The 22,054-nt window shown below is 33.7% G+C and overlaps 1 protein-coding gene across 10 annotated transcripts in view; it reads right to left on the bottom strand.

The window, feature by feature from the left end:
- Positions 1-1,448: 1,448 nt before the first annotated feature.
- The window catches only part of CUL2 (cullin 2), a 112,960-nt gene continuing 92,354 nt past the window's right edge, over positions 1,449-22,054 (bottom strand). For 9 of the 10 annotated variants that reach the window (XM_081045493.1, XM_081045486.1, XM_081045492.1 and 6 more), the window contains 10 exons: positions 21,170-21,229; positions 20,011-20,139; positions 19,814-19,900; positions 19,120-19,272; positions 18,756-18,833; positions 13,614-13,680; positions 8,200-8,402; positions 6,307-6,408; positions 4,876-4,992; positions 1,938-3,857 (listed from right to left, as the gene is read on the bottom strand). In XM_081045493.1, coding sequence (XP_080901619.1) covers positions 3,726-3,857; positions 4,876-4,992; positions 6,307-6,408; positions 8,200-8,402; positions 13,614-13,680; positions 18,756-18,833; positions 19,120-19,272; positions 19,814-19,900; positions 20,011-20,139; positions 21,170-21,229 — 1,128 coding nt within the window. In that variant the 3' untranslated portion in view covers positions 1,938-3,725. Of the gene's footprint in view, positions 3,858-4,875; positions 4,993-6,306; positions 6,409-8,199; positions 8,403-13,613; positions 13,681-18,755; positions 18,834-19,119; positions 19,273-19,813; positions 19,901-20,010; positions 20,140-21,169; positions 21,230-22,054 lie in introns of all 10 variants that reach the window. The other variant, XM_081045487.1, reaches the window with a different exon arrangement.

A 22,054-nucleotide genomic window follows, 5' to 3' on the forward strand; every position in this document is an offset into this window, starting at 1 on the left:
GCCTATCTCCATGATGTTGCAACTCCAACTTTTGATGTTGCAATAAACAAGCCATTCAAGGACCATTTGCGCATGGAAATCAATGACTACACTGAAAATAGAATGCAGAGAAATCAGCATGGAAACTTTGTGAAGCCTGGCCTGCAAGATGCAAGAGGTTAGGACTTGGGTGAAGAATTCCTGGGATAAAATCACTGACAGCTGTTGCCAATCCACTACGAGCAGGATACATGGACAAGAAGTACTCATTTAAGGAGAGCTCTATTGCTGGATTTGAGAGATTGGGGCCAATGGACCTACAGGAAATGGCGTCACAAAAAATTCAAGCCAGAATTCAGGTTTTGGACAATGATGATGATGTTCCAGAAGAAGATGACAAGACTATATTTGAATAAATGTAGATTGTTGTACATGAGAAAATAAGACATGCCCTGAAAATAAGCCCTAATACGTCTTTTGGAGCAAAAATTAATATACGACTCGGTCTTATTTTAGGGGAAATACGGTATTAGGTCCACAGCTTTGATGGGGATTAAATTCAGGTTCTGTAGTTTCTGGCAATGACTCCTGGAAAACTCTCTTCATTTAGCCTTCTCATCTATGAAAGAGAGGAACATTGCCCAGTTAACAAGATAATCTGAAGATCAAACAAAATAACATATGTGGAAGCACCTGTTACAGTCTGTACTCTATACAAGTTAAAAAAAATTAACACAAATTTTATAACACTGCAGGGTATACAGGTTACAAAATCTTATTTAGCAAGTTATACAGAAAGTAAAACACAGGGGCCGGCCCGGTGGCTCAGGCGGTTAAGAGCTCCATGCTCCTAACTCCGAAGGCTGCTGGTTCGATTCTCACATGGGCCAGTGGGCTCTCAACCACAAGGTTGCCAGTTCAATTCCTCGAGTCCAGCAAGGAATGGTGGGCAGCGCCCCCTGAAACTAAGATTGAACACGGCACTTTGAGCTGAGCTGCCTCCCGGATGGCTCAGTTGTTTGGAACACGGGCCCTCTCAACCACAAGGTTGCCAGTTCGATTCCTCGACTCCCACAAGGGATGGTGGGCTGTGCCCCCTGCAACTAAAATTGAACACGGCACCTTGAGCTGAGCTGCTGCTGAGCTCCCGGATGGCTCAGTTGGTTGGAGCGCGTCCTCTCAACCACAAGGTTGCCGGTTCGATTCCTGCAAGGGATGGTGGGCTGTGGCCCCTGCAACTAGCAACGGCAACTGGACCTGGAGCTGAGCTGTGCTCTTCACAACTAAGACTGAAAGGACAACTTGAAACTGAAAGGCACCCTCCACAACTAAGATTGAAAGACAACTTGGCTTGGAATAAAGTCCTGGAAGTACACACTGTTCCCCAATAAAGTCCTGTTCCCCTTCCCCAATAAAATCTTAAAAAAAAAAAGTAAAACACAAACCCCAGAGTGTCTCTTCTTTTGTTTATATTAAAGCACACTGTCATAAAATATTGGACTAAACCCTAGAATAAATCTGTATCTACAGTAGCAATTAGAATCTGCTTTCAAAAGGAAAGGATGGAGTATTGACAAGTGCATATTGTTTGGCTGTAAAAGGTATGAGACTCACATGTGTTAACTACCGTATTAATACATTTTTAAAAACCTCTGAAAGTTTTGCTCACATTATTTTTGTTTTCTGAGATAAAGCACAGAGAACGCTCTTCTCTCCTTCCTCTTCTAATTCATTTGAAGCTCTGACCTTTTCTGCCCACACACACTCGGTCATGTACAACCCACCCAGGGCTGTGTGCTCTGGCCTCCTGCAGTAACTATTTCAATGGCCAGGCTTAAACTGATGAGAGTGGGACCCTTCCCTCATTCTGCTCAGGGGAAGGCGTGACCTAAAATTCATTCTAAACTGCTCCCTTTCGGGATGGTAACTTAGTTCAATATATCTGACCTGTTTTCTTCATCACACACAAGCATATCTTTAATATATTTCCTTTCAGATGAAATGCGGAAAAGATGTGAGGAAAACTCTTGTAGCCATTTCTGTAGGCCTCAGCACAAATATTTTGTCCATTTTTCAATATATTTTCTTGACAATTATATGAGAGTAAGACTTGATTTAACATTCATAAATATTTAAAAAAGGGAATCTGGAAAACTACCAACAAGTTATCAAAACAAATGTTTGCTTTTTTGACAGTGAAATGTACATTACATGGTTTGTCAATGTTTCCTCTTGAGAAAGAAAGATAAAATGAGTCATAAGCTCAGATTTTTTAAATACTTAAAGAGACATGAGTTTGTAAAAGTGCAATCAAACGAACCAACTGTAAAAGCCATTTCTGTAACAATAAGAGAAATGTGAATATGGATCATATATTAGACGATATTAATCACTGTTTATTTATGTGCATTATTGTTGTGTTGTCATTTTTTGAAAAAAAGGCCTTATCTGTTAGAGATATAAAATAAAGTATTATAAGTGAAATGATTCATGTGGAATATGCTTTAAAAGATTCTAGCTTAAAAAAAAAAAAAAGATTCTAGCTTAAAAAAATTGTGTGTATGTGTAGTGGTGGTAGGGGAGATGGGGTAAATAATAATAAATATGGTAACAGACCAGAGTATTCTAATACTGCTGTTGATATATACATAATCAACAAAATAATGGAATTTATGCCTCTCGACAATTGGCACCTGGTGTATGTAGTACATTATAGATACTTTTTTAACAAAGGTATTTAGGTTATGTGTTGCTAAGCATACCTGTGGCTTATAAGTGAATCTAGCGGGGAAATGTTAGAGGGGTATTAGGTAGGTAGGAGTGTGGAAGGAACAGACTGGTATCACAGGATCTCCTACAACTCAGAGAAAGATAGAGGGGAGGGCAATAGAGCTGGGGCATGAGTCCATTTTAGAATTAACCTATTATGAAAACAGAAAACAACGTTAGAATGAAAGGCTCTTTCTAGGCCAGACTTGAAGTCACCACATATCCCCGCAAACTCCGTTTCTGTGGTGTAGCACACCACCAGAATTCCTGACGGAATTAAATCTGCAGTATTCAAAACGCTCATATCCAATGTAGTTCTAACTCTTAAGAAGAAAACATTCTTTAAGCTAAACGCATTTTCATGCATTCAGGGACAATATAATCTAGACATATTCAGTAGGATTTACGTAGGAGTACAAGTGAATTAAACCATTCAGATAAAAATGCAACTAAAGCTGCTTAGCTGCTCTGGTGACTCACGGACATTTATGTATGTTATTTAGTGTGATACTCCATCCACATAAAAAAGGCATTCTATTTCTTTATTTTTTTATTTGACAAGCAGCAATATCATGTTTGTCATTTTAATGTAGATACAATTATTAGGTTATCTGTCATATTACAATATTTAAGTTCTTTATTTTATGTCCTTTAAGATACATTAAAAAAAAACACATCAACTGCAAACGTGAAGGGGAGAAAAAGCATGATACTCAACCAAATTTCCACATTTCAGCAATACTTCCACTCATTCTTTTAATAAAGTTTTAAGAAATGTCATAATGACATGAGCTTGAAATATCTCTAGGCATTTTTTCTGACGCTCATGACGTGGCACTGGTGATGTTGTAAACAGCAGAAAAACAGGGGCTGCCAAATGACCAAATTATGGAGGCACAGGCCTGCTTTTTCCCACAGGAACACACCAAGTGGTGATGGCAATGATCTTCTCACACCCACACAGGAGGAGAGCGACATCACGCTACGTAACTGTATTCATCTGCTGACGCCTGGCTGCGTTCAATGTACTGTTTGTCTATGAGCACTTCAATACACTTCTTAATCATGCTGATACTAGGATTAAACCTAGCTCTTGACTGGCTGATCACCTGTGTAAGAGAGACATGGGCGTCACACCACTGCTAAGTAATTAGTTAGAAATCATTACCTCTAACCAATGAGCTACGAAACTGCCTCAGATTTACTGAGGTTTTATCAGAAATATCTAACCCACAGAGAAAAAATACACTTAAAATAATTATGAAATTGTATTAATTAAACTGAATAAAATCATCCAGAACGGATGGATATGATTTATCAAGTGAGTGTCTAACAAGATTAAAATTTAAACTCAGAGGGCAGTACACAGAGAGGCACATTAGATCAATTTAGACATGATGACCAAAAAGAATTTTTTATGCAAAGTAAAAGAAAAGCCTAATATTTATGTTATGGAGGAATTAAAATACAGGACATAGACATAGCAAAATTTAACATTCATACATAACTAAATTAAATAAACTAATTAGTCTATCTAAATACTCATATACACCCTCAAGCTTCCATTTAACACCTATTCAACTTTCAGCTCTTAGCTGAAGTAACAACTTCTTAGGAAAGCTTTCTGCAACCTCCTGGGACTAACTCAAGATTTTTATATACATTCTCATAGTACTCTATGTTTTTTTGTATGCATGTTTTACTGCAATTTTATATTTTCTTGCATATTACTTCAATAATGTATCTCTTCCCTATTAGAATGTGAACACCAAAAGGGCAGGAACCACATGTTGCCTTCCTCTGCATTGAATTCCCAATGACAAGCTTAGTACTTATCACATGGTAGACAATCATATATTTACGGAATGAATATTTGATGTAGTCAACTTCCTTCAATAATTGGAAAAAAAGACTAAATAAAGTGAAGTTAAGACTTCTAAAGCCAAGCCAAAGCAAATCTGAATACTGAAATTGTGAGTACTGTTCCCATTAAGTAATGAAGCATTTCTTTATGCTCTTTGGGAATCATATTATTTCTGTATCATCTCTACAAAAAAACCACTCCTAATCCATACATTGGTAATGCCCTCTACCCCAAGAAGTCTTGAGGACTTCTCCCCCTTTTACCTCTTGAATAAGGGCATTATGCCGAAGTACTTTTCGAGCTTTCATGATACGAACTATAGCAGCTTGGAGATACATTTTCCGGTCCTCATCTACAGCACTTCTAGTCTGTTCCATTTCCTGGTTGCAGGGCGGGAAAAAAGGTAAATTAAGACATTACATCATAAAAGTTGTCTTAATTCATTTTATCAGTGAGTTTAAATAAATTTTCAATCAATACTGAGCATCAAATTATAGTTATGTGTGTCCAATATCACATAACCATTACCAAAAGAATATCTATAGTAAATTCTATATAATTCGTTGGGTTAAAATTGGAAGGTTATTTAAAAAATTAACACTATCATAAACTGTATATTCAATGTAAAGAGGCAATAAAGTAGAATTTAAATGACAGAGCAGTAACGTCCAAGACTGCTGTCCTATCAATGAGTATAATAGACTCTACACCATAATGCTTTTAGATGCTTTACTAACTGGCTCCAACTGCATACTGGACAGGCCACAGGGGGAAGAGTTGTGGAGGGTTCTTTTCAAGCAGAAAAGCCAGGAGGGATGGGTCAGAGGGGCAAATCCTCCTGTAGCTCAAGGAAACAGAAGGCATGGAAGCAGGCAATACCACGATAGGGCTCACATAACAGCTTTAAGAAGATAAAATACAATCCACACGTTACAAATTATTGTTCGTTTGTCTAGAGGAAAATAAGATCTTGAACATTTTAGGTTTCAAATTTAAGAGCAATTAACTAATAATGTCCGTCTCCCCATGGGGGAGTAAGTTCATGGAGAGGGTCTGACCACTTATATACCTTCACATCCTGCCCTAAGCCCAAGGACAGAGTGGCACAGATGTGGCAATCAGGAAATTTAAGTGACATAAACAGACTGTCCCAGAACAAAGCGATTATCACTGCTGAGTTAAAATAATCAATCAATCACCATGTGTATTGTGCACACTGGCTCATCCGGGAGTTTGGACCCTACTCCACACCGTATAGGTCACAATGTGAATTTTAACAAGATCCCCCAATAGGTTCATTTGTACATGAAAGTTTGAGAAGCATTTTGAAGAATTTTTCTTTGAAAGAAATGTGTTGTAAAATTTTCCCTTATTTTACAAATTTTTTAATTACTATTTCAGGTAGGAATTTTTGCAGAGATGCAAAGCAGAGCTACACATTTTAATACCATTTAAGAGCAAGTATGACTATACTGCAACACCCTTTTCTTAGATATCCACTATACTACTGTTTTTAAAATCTGAAATGCCAGCAGAGATTTTGTAAGGTTACTTAGTAAATCCAATGAATAAACCAGAAAAGATGCGTCACATTATTAATTTTGATGTGCAGAGTTTTGCATCATCTCATGTTATCATTTGCAAAATACAATGCTTAAGTATTTCCAAAAGAAGTGACATTGAAAAGCACTTACCTGTGGTGTGTCTTTCTGCATTGACGTAGTAATTTTAAATTTTGTTCTTTTACTGCTGAAGTTCATATTTAATGAAAATGAAGATTCTGCATCGATATCTTCCTATAATTAAAACAAATTCATTTACATTTATAAAAATTTAAATCATTACATAAGAGTTGCTGCAAATATGCCATGAAACTGAATAATAACCAAACAGAGAAACCTAAATTCTCCTAATCTTTTACATCATAAAGCTTATCTAAGAGAAAAATAACTGTCTTCTGTCAAAGAAGCAAAAAAACAACTGTTAGTTCTAATTTCACACTTGATAGAATTTTCATTAGTTTAAATAAATAAGCTATATTCTAGACCAACTATGATATATACTACTTTTGGATAAAACAACAGATGTCAAACTCATTGGGTTAAAAAGAATTTAAAATTTTAATTTTTACGAAATACCAATCTCATAATTTTTCCATCACCCTATTTTGAAAAATTGAATCAAATATTTTTTTAAATGCTGCAATAACAAAATACCAATTATAAAAAAGCTGACTATAGAAGCCAGATATTTCTAGCGGCACATAAGCATCATTTGTCAACCTTGGTATGATTCTGACAAAAGTCTGCTCTTCAAATCATGTTTTATTCACTCTGCCAGATGCAAGCGGCCTTTTCTCATACAAAAGTTTCTAAGCCAGTTTTTGGAATCACAACTTCTCTATCAGACTTAAGAAAGCCACCCATACCATAGAGTAGAAGTTCTCCATCAGCAGAATCAAGAAGCCTGGGTAGACAGACTCATTCTTAATAATAAACTAAGAAGTTCTGAGGAACTGGCAGGTTCATAACTAAATTTAATGTGCAAACAATCAACATATATTTTGTATGTTTCTGGGCAGCAAAAATAACAGGTTTTCAATAAATATGTAACTTCTTAAAGACTTAAGCTTAAAAATTTAAACTTAAAGTTTAAAAATTTTAAATCATAATTAATTGCTTTACTTATATTAAAAATTTTAATATTTTGTTAAAATTCTTACATCAAAAAAATTAATTTCTCAAAATTAAGGATAGCCTGATTTGAGTTTCAAAAATAATGTCATTTAGAGCTGTTCAATTATAGACTAGAAGATGTCGTCATAATCTTAGGGATGTCAGCAAAATGAACTGATGAGAGAAATAAGTTGTAGGCTATTAACTTTACCAAAATAAAAATGAAACATCATTTACAAAACTTTTCTTACAGGCACAATAATTTGAAGCAGGAGATTTATCCCACCCACATCTATTGCTTTTTTAACCACTTAAATATCCAAGCTATATTACAACAAAAACTTGTCACTAGAAAGAAAAAGTTACAAAGAAAAAGGAATATACGACTGGCTTGCTATTCCCATGACAGATATTAAAAATGTATGGGATGGTGGTGGATTCCTGAAATTAAGGGACATGAGAGAGTATTTAGATGAAGTTACACATGTAAAATATGCATACGAATACGCATTAATAGGCTGTCATTTCCTACTACAGAACCATGTATTAAATATTAATACATGGGGGGAAAAAGAAACCAGAAAGATTTATGATAGGCGACAGTTTTAAACCTCAATTAACCAGAATACTCCTGATGGCAACTCTTCTACATTTTTTCAGTAAACTGCTGTAGTATATAGGACAAATAAAATCAAACTATAAAGGGCACGGAGGTACCAATTTACATAGCCTTCTCTGTGACGCCTCAAGTTCACAGCTATAAGGAGCTGGTAGAAATGTAGCTGATTCAAGTAACTTCCAAGGTACCAAGGGCATCAGTAACTATTACTTTACTTTTAAAACTCTGAACATCCCATACAAAAGCTTTAATGTTTATAATGTTTAAATTCCTTGACCTTTAAATTCCCGTACCTTTTCTGAATCATGGTTAATCATTTTCACGTCAAGTAATGATTTGATTGTTTTTGTCAGTTCCTTTTCATTCATCTGAGTGCTGTCTTGAAGCTCTTTATAGCTGACAGTTTCGCTGTTGTTAAAGGCTAGAAGAACTGCCATTTGGTACGTTGTAACCATGGCTACATATGGTTTGCCCAAATAATTCATTTTAACTTCACCTACAATTAAAACAAAATTGTGACAATAAACTGATCATTCAAAGAAACATTTCAAACTTACTTGAAAATCATTTATTTCAGATGTTTTCTCCTAAAGTAAGGACTCATTAAACTGTTTGTAAAGACATTTCTGCTAGCAATGTACTCATTTTGTTTTTTTGAAGGCTATTAGTGTTGAGTATATTGTATAAATCACAGTTAAACTATCATAACTTTACCAGTAGATTTAAAATGTCTTTAAACAGTCTTTGGAAGGCTAAGACTTAGGCAGAAAAAAACAGTAAGAGGAGGTCGGGACAGGAAGGGTAATGGACAAAGGGAAGAGAAGTTGGCTCGCTACTACTAGCAATTGCCTCACATGCTATGTCTGTCCTGTCTGTCCCAGGTAAGGGTGAAACATACAGAGAGGTGTATAGGTACACAGGAAATGCTTATCCTATGGCTACAACTAAAGTGTAATTTGTGACAAAACTGTTAAACATTTCTCTTCCTAGCAATTTTCTAGGGGCAAACAGGAATGGGAAGAGAGACAGACAGATCCACAATTTTGTTGAAAGAATAAAAATGTGCTACACTCTCCTTTACCCTGAGAGCTATAAAAGATACAGCAGGTTTAGGCAAACTAAAGTTCTGCAACATCCTAGGGAGAGAGCACACTGAAAAACTTGTAACAAACTGTATGACAAACATGTATGCACACTGTAACACGTTAAAGAAAAGTTAATATAAGTCAAAGAACTGCTTCCTAATGCATAAAGTTGTGGCTTAGTGATTGCATCTCTCTCTCTCTCTCTCTCTCTCTCTCTCTCTCTCATGCACGCGCGCGTGCACACACACACGGGCTACTTTAAGGGCTCTCATTTCAACATTTAAGTTTGGGAAATGTGGTAATAAATAAAACATCAAAAATACTGCATCGCATCATTTGTGCAATGACTGCTTAATCATATACCAGAAACAAGTATAAAACAATGCATCAAGCCCCTCCATCATTAAATGAGACCATCAGCCAGCATGTCCCTGATGTTGGAATACGTTGCCATGGGTTTGGAAATAGAATGAGTCTTCCGCCACACAGAACAGTCTTTCACCACCACCAGAACCCAAAGGAGACAGCGCAAGGAAGGGGTCCAAGTATCACTTACTTATTACGAAGTACATTCTGCAACACTTAAAAAGAGGTAAGCTACTGCTTATGCAATTTTGTATTATGCCTTTCTCTTGCTATTTTTTCAATAAATTATCAGGATCATGGTACATGGACCTCTTCCCACTTTTTTCAGCACCACTCTCTTACTGGTCAGCTCACAATTGAAAAGACTGGGGAAAAGGTGGAAGAAAAGGAAACCCCAAATTTGGAAGGTTCGCTTAATTACTGCTATGTAAAAAGAAAAGAAAAATGACAAAAGAGGTCATTTAACCTGCAGAATAGGTTGACAATCTCTAAGAACCTCCAAACTAGAATAAAACATTCTGATACATATGTACTTTAAAAAATAAGCCATCCATAATTCAAGGGCATTTACATTACAGGGGAAAAAGAGTGGGCAGAACTCACAATAGTTCCATCCAAGTTACCCACCCCCTCCCATTTGCTGTCAGCTCCCTAGTCACTAAGGGAAAATTTTCTTCACAGAAGAATGTCAGCTATTAATACTAACTGTTGAATAAGTGATAGAATATCACCAATTTGCAACTAGTAATAAAATTACTGATTCAAGCAAGGATCATCAGTGGATGCTAAAACCATTAAGTAAGGCTGTTTCTAGAAAAGGGTATTCATCTGGGACCTAAGTATCACCTCTCAGATTACCTGCTAACTGAAGAGGGGAAAGAGTATCTTTACAATAGAGGTATCTGATGGTCACCACTTTAACCAGGTGACCAACTTCAGCGTTATGAATAGTGGGACAATCTGTTATGACACGCCCTCTGTTGGAACAGAATACGAAGACCAGAGGACCACATAAGTAATATTTAATCTGAATATAGTCAAACTTTTAGACCCAATTCCTACTTTACAGAAAATATAGGAAACAGAAAAATAAAATAAATCACAATTAAATAATCTGACAAATCCGGAATGCTGCATAGTCTATAAGACAACTGACCTGCTGTTTTCAAAAAAGTATGTCATGAGGGTTAAAGTGGGGGAAGGGGTTAAATGGTGGAGAAAGGAAGCGAAAACACACAAAAAACAAATGCAATTAGTGACTTTTGATTACATTAAAAACAAGAATTAAAGTCACTGGGATCAGGAAAATCTGAATACGGACTGGACATTAGATAATACTAAAACCCCTCACCACTTCAGCTGCTGAAATACTTGAAATCAATGAGAAGAATTCAGTCAATGACAGAAACAATCACTTTTAAGATATGTGCAACAATACAGTGTGATTTTCATTTTGCCAAATTTGCCAGATTTCATTTTAGCAAATAGTAACTACCAACATTTCCATAATGATTTACAGTACACTAAGTGCTAACGTGACGTAACAATGTGTATCACCTACATGTCTATGTATTACCCAGTGATGTGTTACCTCTCTTGAGATTATTATTTCTCAATTTATCTCTCAGCCACTGATCTGGGATTCCTATAACTTCTTGCTCTGCCACAAATGAAATTTATTTATATATGGATTCCAGGTTCTGTATGTGTACGTATCCATCAAGTTATTCTCTCAGAATAATTTTACCCAATGTCCATAAATCCAATAGAATTTTCATCTTTCTCTCATCAGTAACTGTCACATCTGATATCATAGATTGCCTACTTCTCAAAATTCTGACTTCTGTTGGTAATACCCTCCCAACACTCTTCTATACCTATCTTGGCTAAGTCATATTCATCCTTGAAAACCAAGTTTATTTGTGGTCTAGCCAGAAGGCTCCCCTTGCTAGTAGCTGTTTGCCACTGCCATTCTGTGTGACTCATTAAAACCCTGGGCTTGCCTCTGCATCACAACATTCAAAACATTGTGTTATAATCTTTTACTTGTTGTCCTCCTACTAGATGTGAGCTTTTTAAGGGCCGAGTCTCTGTCTACTTGGCATTTAGAAGTACTTGGAACACAGAAGATGTTGATAAATTTAATTTTACAAAGATAAAGGAGGAGTAAATAGACACAGAGAAGTTAAGTAACTTGCTCAAGGTCAAACAGGTAGTAGGCTAATATTTAACCCTACATCTTCTGATTCTAAATTCCTTCAAATACCACTTTATACCCCATATCCAACAATTTGTAAAGACTCTTGGCTTATAACACAAAAATACCTGGGAATGTGGAAATAGACTAGGAAAGAGTAATTCCGATTACATGTATACCAGGAGTTCTCAAGAAACAGAACTCTGAGTGATCAGTCTAGTATCAGAGCGATTGTTTCAAAGGAGCTCCAGAGCTTTGTGACAAATGTGGGCACTCTAGAACAAGTACCGTAAGTACAGGTGGTATTTGGGAACCTTTTATTAAGTGAATAAATGAAAAACAAAAATGAAACTTTACCCAATGGTTTCACTGATAAATAACAGATATTTTCAGTGCCTTCAGTGATTCAAAAGAAGAAATGAACTTACAAGGTTAACATCTCTTTTCCAAAGGAAAAACTATTTGGCTTTAATTAAGATACAAACACACTACACTAACACAAGACAAAACAAACAAACAAGAGCTCCAAAGATCTGGTTATTATGGACCAGCTTGGGAATTTAGTATAGTTCTAAAACAGAAAAAGAAAGTTGTTCTCGTTTCTATTTAGATGTTATTGACAACACTTATCAGGACAAATTCTAATGGCAAAAATTATGTACATAGTTTTTCTTTCTTTCTTTCTACAATTACAACTAGTTGCCAAACACCAAAAGAATGAGATCCGCATTAAAATTACTTTATGAGGAAAGTGGATTAGTTGCTGAGGTAATGAGAATAACCAAGAGAGTTTAAACTCCCCAAGACAGATATGAAGGGGAAATAAAAATTAAATTCAATTACATTAAGATACATTAGCTTTTTGTTATCTAAAACACTGGTCTAGCAATAATTTTCCTTAAAATCAATTATATTTACTAAATGAGAACAGAAAAAATTCACAATATATGTAAAATTCAAGACCAACAACTAAGTGACCACTAATTAAGAGTATCAAAAAGTCTACTTTACAAACTACTGAAAAAATTAAAATGCCCACCTTGTTCAATAAAGATAAACTTATATAAATATGTATTACTATGCACTAATTATTATGAACTAATGTGTATTACTAACATAATGAGATATATTCCAAAAGTCCATTAGTCAAATAAATGGCACTTAAGAGAAATTACTCAGATGAAATTTCTCTTAGGTGATCGAATACAATGACTTTCCTAATGAAGATTATGGCAACTGGTCAGATTTTCTTGTATCATTTCTAAGACATATTAACATATACACCCTTTTCTTCGCACACAATGGGAAAGTTGATTCACTGTACTTTTCAAAGCGTAAGTAGAGAAAGTGTGAATGCTTGCTTTGGCTAACATATTCAGGCTTCTTAGAGTAATTGCACACAGTCTACAATCATTCAAGTATTAATTCTACCTAATAATAAATATTAAAGTATTATTACTATTAATACTAAATTAACAGTGCCCCCTCCCCCACTGTTCCAGAAAGAAGCAAAGGAAAGGATTAGATTCTGATTAAACTTTTCTAAAATTGGAAACTACTGGAAATTAACCAGGACATTCTGGAAAAAGCATTTACTATTGCAGTCCACTATAGTACCACAAATAAAAATCAAATGTTTATATCCCCTTATGATGTTGTAATACTTAATGAAACCAATGATATCTGGCATACTTAGAGAAAACAGGTTTTTCAGAGCAGCTGATTCATCAAGTCTGGGTTTCTAAATAAAATTTCTAATGTCTATAAAAAGTAGTTTGTTACAAAAATATAACAAAACATAAAATTTGCAAATTTTCTTAATTAGCAGTAGTAATATAAGCAGCATTAATTAATAAAATACTAGTAAAAGGTGCTGCACTTGAATTTCATTATTAGTTGCTTTAATATTTAGCATTAAAGGTAGATGGAGGAGAAAAGGTTAAAAAACGTCATTAGGAAAAAACACTATAATTAGGCGATAGGAAATCCCTTTCTAAATTATTAACATAATCATAGCAGATAAATTTCATTAAACTAGATATAATTAAACGCATTTTACCTGTACAGAGATAATGTAACCATGTAAGTTTTCTTCCACTGAAATGCTGGCTGTAAAATAATTCAAACTGTAAAAAAAAAAAAAAAAAAAAATTATTTTCAGTACTATAACATAACTTACTTGGCCATCACTACACTAACAAAGTTAAAAAATGCTTCTGTTAGAAAAGACGTTATCATCTGATATACCTACTCATTTTACAGGTGAGAAAACACATCCATGTCAGTCCCGGACCAACATCATACCTGTATTAGTCCAACTCAACCTTCTCTGGGGCACTCTCCACTAAAACGCAGCCCTGAAAGTTTGACTTTTTGTATAAATTCAGAAATTACAGTGATTCATTATCATTTTTGAATATCAATTTGGACTTCATAAATACTAATTACTAACCAAAACCACCATCATATACATTTCAATATGAATATACGAGTCATACCTTTATTTCTAATCTGTTTGCAAACATATACCCTTGTTGAAGTGATAGGTTGATTAATGTATCTGTGGCTACCTATGAAGTGACATCTATGATTTAACTTCCACATCCAGTCAAACACTAATATGAACAAAGCTTCCCAGTACTTGTCTTTGTATATTATTTTTGCCAATATTATTAAATTTAACATTCTATTAATATAGCTTTGATATTTTAAAAACTCCTTCCTTGGACTGAATGTGTAATTGTAGGACATCAATCCAAAAAACAGTTCATATCTTTTAAAGACCTATTACATAATATACAGTGAGAAAATAACACTGAAATGTAAAAAAAAAAAACAAAAAAACACACAATAAAACCAACTTCATTACAAAACTGAAAAATAAACAAATGCATCATGCCATAATTCAGAGGTGTGGACATACTTTTAGCATGATGTGTCATATGTAATATACCTAAAGCTTTTACATCTGTGCTTTCATATCAAACTTTTGATATAACACTTTTATATCAAACTTTACCTTCTGCACTTTCCAAAAGAAGTTTAAACAAAGCAATTAGCAACGTCTGACCTATCAACTGCACTATGCCCACTCCTTACAACAAAATTTACAACTGCCAGCCAAGGAAATTAGTGAAATCTTTCAGCAGTTTATTCCAAGTTTGCCTAGTCCTGGGAAGTTGAAACTTGTTAAGCATGTTTTCGCTCCAATGATGCAGGATTCTCCTGTATGAGCAAATCCACCAACCCCTTTGTATGATTAAAAGGAAATGACTGGCACCAGAAATACTTAAGATTTTTTGCAAGGTTCTAATCTAGATAAAGAGAAAATAAAAATATGTCATAAAAGGATCCCGTAGTATGCTCTAATTAATAATCTCCAGGAGTGTCAATAATATTCAATTAGTACTACACAATTCCTAATTTAATTATGAAACACAATGAATCTGTGAACAAAAGCAAAATAAAGCATTTTTGAAACTGAGAAAACCAAACTTGAAAATGCTCTTTACAAATTATTTAAATGTAAAACTAGCTTTAGGATGTATATTCAAAGCTCTGAAGGTACATTTTTTACCTCTTTATACACTCCTAGCAATGAGTAAGTAGTATCAATCAAGTTTTATTGATGATATCAATATGCCCACACCACCTTCTTTTATCCTTAAATTTAAAATCTGATTGTAAAGATTCTCGTATCTATAGCTAGTCATAACAAAAAGATTCAATTCCAAATGGGAATATTATAAATTCATCTGGTAGTAAAAAAACAAAAGTCGTAAAACCTTGCTTAACTATATATCATTAAATAATTATTATCAAAGATTATTAGTAAGAAATATGTCTTGACTAAACTTCAGCATCTTTCATGTACGATTTGAGGACATAATTAGAACTCAGAGGGCCTTAAAAATCAACATTTCATATTCAATGAGTATTGACTTCTAATAAGAGAGCTGCCTTAATATACATTACTTTGTATTTCTTCAGTATTATTCAGGTTTGTGGACCACGTAAACAAAATAAATCTAATTAAGATGTATTGGTCTAATATGCAAAATAAATAACTTTTAATTAAAGTTTAATTTCCATAGTTTGAAGATACATATGTGTAAAACGAAAGTAGTTTTGATAAATAGTTATACTTAAAATTAAGATACAAAAAATATAAAAGCTCACTAATTTACATGTGAAAAATATAAACTATTGAGTACCCACAGATGAATTTTTATTGCTATGTAACTGAAAACTTGGATTTACTAGGATGAAAAATGAGGACAAACTCCCTCTATTGGTAGTTAGAGAAAATCCAAATGGAGAGAACAATATTCTTCAAAGCATAATTTTAGTCAGAAAGAAACCCACTTCCTCTTCATAAATGAGAAAACTGAAACCTGATGGTCACACATTAATAAAGTTTAATGGATTAAAAAACTATTATTGGAAAATAATTATTTCAAGGGAAGAGAGAAGTAAACAAAGTTAGAAGAAAACCTTATTTCTACCATCCCCTACTCTTCCTTAATTTCAATTGGAAGAGCAGGCTCCTAAAAAGAAATGTTTTAACACTCAAAGGTGAGCTGTTCGTGTTTTTCTCTGGCCTGGTCACAAGTACATCAAAATGCTTTACCTGGTTATCCCAACCCTTGCCCCTAGCTTGCATTTATCCTTTCTGCAAAATTTACAATAACCTGGGCTCATACTCTGCCCATGCAAATGAATATTCTTTTTCATCCAGTTTTTAAGATGGTTTGTGCTTTAATGCCTTTTCTAAGATGCAAAAAGTCCTAAATTGTACTCTTATTCTGAAAGTCTACCTTATGCCTGGTCTCTGGAAATCCACCTGGCTCTTTATAGTACCCTGCTATTTCCATACCTACTATAACTATTACTTCTTCTACTATCAGCTACCGCTTACTGAGTACCATACCTTGCTGTGTATAATGTGCACCTATGTTTTGGGCCCAAACTTTGAGGGAAAAATATCTTACCTTTTAATTTTTTAATTCAAATTTGTATTTGTTTACATTTAGGTATTTGTTTTTTGTATTATAAAAGAACTTTAGCACTTTTAAAAACATATTATGGTACAAGAAATTTTATGTAACAAATAATTAAAAAACACAAAAACAGATATAAGGTACAAGAAATTTTATGTACCAGTAACAAATTTATGATATTTACGTATCATAGAAGGCCAAGAACTCTTTGTTGTTGCAAGTTCGTAGTAAGTTCAGCAAAACTGATTATGGTATTCCAGGGTATTATTTTGCATATGGATATTGTTATTGATTTCTAGAGTTACCCTTTTAACTCATAAGCATAAATAAAAGAATTTAAAACATTTATATAGATACAGAATTAGTACTACCCATGTATATAATGCACATCCTTATTTTTCCCTCACAAATTTGGGAGGAAAAAGTGCACATTATACATAGCAAAATACAGTACTTACTATATACCAGGCTAAGTGCTTTGGTACTTTACATGATTTCACTTCATCTTTATATCAACACTTTGAAGTAGTACTATTATCAGTTAACAAAAATTAAAAAGTTATTTGCCCAATGTCACAGAGCACAGTAAATGGCAGAGTAGAAACTTGAAACCAGAAAGTATGATTCTGGAGCCTATACTATTATTTATAACGCGTATTTTGAAGGAAACAAAAATAACATGTTCACTTTAAAAAATGGTTCATACTACCCACTGAAAAACTCTCTAGGAAATAGTGTAAACAAATACCATTTTCATCTTAAATTTCATAAATGTATGTATAACTCAATGGCTCAAAACTTCAAATCAGGCCGAATCAGGGACTATTAAAAAATAATGAAGATTTCTCTAAAAAAAAAAGAAAATGCTACCCAAACTTCCATCCAATCAAGAAATAAGATGTTTTTTTGGTGAGTTTGAGAATCACAGAGACAGTTTTAAGAGACATGAAAACATGTCTACTCAAAAACTTGTATATGAATGTTCACAGCAGCATTACTCATATACCAAAAAGGTGGTAACAACCCAAATTGTCCATCAACAGATGAATGGATAAATAAAATGTGGTGTACCCATAAAGTGGAATATAATGGAATATTATGTGGCAATAAAAAGGAATGACCTACTGATATATGCTACAACAAGGATGAACCTTGCTTGAAATTATGTTAAGTGAGTGAAGTGAGTCACAAAAGACCTCATATGATATGACTCCATATGACATGTCCAGAACAGGCAGAGTGCCTAGGGCTGGGTGGAGTGGGGAGGGAGATGGGGGAAAACAGGGAGCGACTACCAATGCATAGAGGATTTCTTCTGGAGTGATTTTGGCGTAATAAAAATGTTCTAAAATTAATTGTGGTGATGGTTGTACAACTCTGTGAATATACTAAAAACTACTGAAATTGTATAAATGAGTGAATTGTAGTGTTCCGGTCTGAATGTTTGTGTCCTCCCATATTCATATGATGAAATCCTAATGCCCAACCTGATGGTATTAGGAGGCGGGGGCTTTGGGAGGTGATTCAAATCATGACGGTGGAGCCCTCATGAATGAGAATACCGCTACTATAAAATAGACCCCACAAAGCTCCCTAGCCCCGCTTCCACCATGTGAGGAAACAAGTCTGTGACCTGAAGACGGCCCTGGCACATCGTACCCCGATCTCAGACTTTCAGCCTCCAGAACTCTTAGGTTTCTATTCAGTCACACTTTAAGGCAATTTTTACTTGAATTTTCCAAATTCAATCCATTTTTCTAGATTATTTCACATTCCACATATATTTACCTAAATTACAGCCCAGAAATAAAAATTACTACAAGGGATAAATGAGGTATAAAAATGACTCAAAATTCAAATAAAAAATTAGAAGAAAATGATTGTTTTAAGTATTTAGGTTCTCAACATTCTAATATCAAAATTTTTATAACTTAAAACTTAAGAGCAGTTGATAGATTTACTAAGAGTAAGAGGCACACTGACAAAGAACTGTGTGACAGACACTCTTAGTACTTGAGTTTTACTATTAGTAACTATAAATTACATTCTTCCTACAAGGTAGGTCAACTGTAGTTTGTAAATACACTTTCATATCACACAAGCCACTAAGACTTTGGAAAAATATTTGAAGTGACATAACATGAAATTATTTAAATTATTAAAATTCCTTACATCTTCTAATATATTTCCTGCAAACTTACCATCTGTACACTTTTTTCCAATTCCTGGGGAATCGCAAATGTAGATGAAGGAGCCTGAGTAAGAGGCCATGCGCCAGCCTAGAAGAAAAAAGGTAAAATAAAAAAGTTAAATAAACACCTGACTTGAAAGTAAATATTTGTAAAATGATTTAAGCAACGAAAGCACCCTTCTTCTTTCCTCAAACTGTTGATAAAACCCATCAACATTACTATCATGGCCCATTTTATTCCAAATCAATGTAACATATAACTTTAGAAGCTACAATCCATTAAGTGAAAGAAACGCAATCCATCCATTTATGAATCCTTTGTATCAGAGTATTTGAAATTATTAGCAAATGCCCACAATAAAACACAGTCATACCTGTAGAACATATATTTGAAAACTAATTCCCAAATCTATAACTGTGTCTTGATTTTTGATAAAATTGTTGAACTTATTGTTGAGATCAGCACTGACACTCATATCTGTATACATCCGATGTAGCTTGCTGGTAAACTCATAACCACAGGCTTGCTGTAAAAAAAAAAAAAAAGGTTTTAAAAAATACACGATTTAAAAAGAAAAACAATAAACTTACTGATTAATACGAACGTGTTGCTATTGCTAGGTCTATAGTTAAAGGTCTGCATATTAGATTCAAGTCTGCTATACTGAAAAATTATCAACTATTGAGTAACTCAGGATAAACATGAATTAGTTACTACTTCTCTCACCAATATGTAAGCCAAAATGATGCAAAAATAAACGAATTCAACTGCACTACAAAACTTGTATTTAAAGGAATATTTTAGGTGTATTTATTTATAAGTAATATAAACCTTTTGTAAAGTTAACACTGTTTATCTTGTGGATGACTCTATGTCAATATATATGGAGAGATTTATGCTTTTAATACAGTATTTGCATATCCCACCATACAAATATACCATTATAAATTTAACCAGTCACCTTTTGATGAATTATTATTTCTTATTACATATAATGCTGCAATGAACCTCTTTATGTGCTAATGAAATAATTTCTAGAACATAATCACATCAAAGGCTTACATTACCTTTAATTTATTGATCATGGCTTCTTCAGAATCCATAGACATAGATAACCCGTGAATTAAACGTTTCGCCAGCATTCTTGCGTAGAACTATATTAACAAAATATTTCTAAAGATTACTTCCTTTCTAATGATTTAAAGTTCAAAAATAAATCAAAGCTAACTAAAACACAAATAAAACCTCTCTATTCACAACTTACCTTTTGAAAAACATCCTTATCATCAATATATTTGAAAACAGTAATGAAGCTGGTGAGTTTGTCTTCCACTTCATTCTCAGTCATCCCCTTCGCTGATTTCTTTAGTAAGTTGTCACAGTACTTAGCAAGCTCAAATAGAAAATGACAGTAAATCTTATAAAGGGCCCTTCTGTATATATCATGCCTCAAAGGAGGCAAAATGACAACAGTACAAAATCAGATCAATGGACAGCGTCTCTGCCATCCTAAAGCTTATGTTTTAAAAATCATGAACATGCACTAAAGAACTTAAAATGTATGTCATAAGGCAAATTAAAAAAAAAAAAGATATATATATATATATATATATATATATATATATATATATATATATATAAAACCGAAAGCAACAAAGGAACAAAACAAACAAATAAACTAAAAACTCATAGACAGACAATAGTTTAGTGGTTACCAGAGGGTAAGAGGGGCAGGGAGATGGTAGATGAGGGTAAAGGGATCAAATATATGGTGGTGGAAGGAGAACTGACTCTGGGTAGTGAACACACAGTGTGATATATAGATAATGTATTAAAGAATTGTACACCTGAAATCTATGTAATTTTACCAACCATTGCCACCCCAATAAATTTTAATTAAAAAAAAAACTATGAACAAGTCAAAAATCTAATCAACATTTAATGATGAATAAAGTATTGCTATAAGTAATATAAGTTTCAAAAGAACAACACCTAGATGAATTTTGGGCAGTTCTATAATTTTTGACATTAAACACGTATTTTTTTTTATTATTACAACAACCTTGAAATCAAGTTTCCTTTCATGGTTACCAAAAATTTATCATCAAATTTCCTTTAGATTTCAGATAAAACCTCTATGAGAAGTAATGCAAATTATTTTAGAGCAGACATTCTTTAAAACCCAAACTTTATAAAATGGAATATTTTCTCCTTCAGTTATTTCTTAAGGAAAAGCTATAGTATGTGGCCGACCGCCTTCCTTAAATGCCAGTATGATGTTGATAATCGTTTTTATTTTTAATAATTTCATGTATTTTTTCTAAAAAATGCTACAAAAGCAAATTAATTTGACAATCTCCTCAGGTTTCATATTCTAAGAGCAATGTTTGAAAAGATTACTTTTAAGCAATCATCAAACTTACCAATTCAGGAGCTTTGCAAACAGACTTGGGTTCTCTATAATTTACAACTGATGTAAGGGCCTAAAAAAGAAAACAGGCCAATAATTAAACACCAGTAACAGGGTAAAAGTACAGCTGGTTCAATATATGCTATAATCTGTATGTCCATAAATTACCCCACATAAAACACAGCATTTTGGTGGTAGCTTGTTAATTTTGTTTTCATATCTAACACAGAATAAACTCCTCTACTATATCCTTCATGATAATTATAGAACAATTATATATCCTGTTGCCACTAAAAGCTATTCTTCATAACTCATAACTTATATTTGAACACAGGTAAAATAAGACTACCCTTTTTAAAATCTTATAACAACCATGTAAGCAATTTTCCTTTAAAGTATACAAAAATTCAGAAGTTTGTAAAATATTTTTCTTTCAAATATTATTCAATATAGCCTAAGTACTACATTCAAAGAAAAAAATCAGCAATACAGAATATTAAAATTATATATATTTTTTCAGACCATACTAGTTTATTAACAACTCCCCTTATATGTCATGATTATGGGAAATTCAATTCCCGTAATTCAAACATTCAATTTAAGTATTCAGTTATTAATTTAAAAGTTATATTAATCTCCACGTCTAGATTAGAAATCTCATAATTAGAAGGCCCCATTCTGAAACTGCCTTAAAGAATGAGTAAGCTTCTAGTCAAGATGCCAGAATAAATAAATGCTATGCTCGCCGTCTCCCATAACCACATCAAAATTACAACTGAATAATAGAACCACCACTCTTGAGAACCACCTAAAACTAACTGAACAAAGCTCCTATAATTAAGGATATAAAGCAGCAGCCACTTTGAGAGTGGTAGGAGGGGCAGAAAAGTGAAATGGG

This window comes from Rhinolophus hipposideros (genome assembly GCF_964194185.1).
Source record: "Rhinolophus hipposideros genome assembly, chromosome: 1".
NCBI classification, from domain to species: domain Eukaryota; kingdom Metazoa; phylum Chordata; class Mammalia; order Chiroptera; family Rhinolophidae; genus Rhinolophus; species Rhinolophus hipposideros.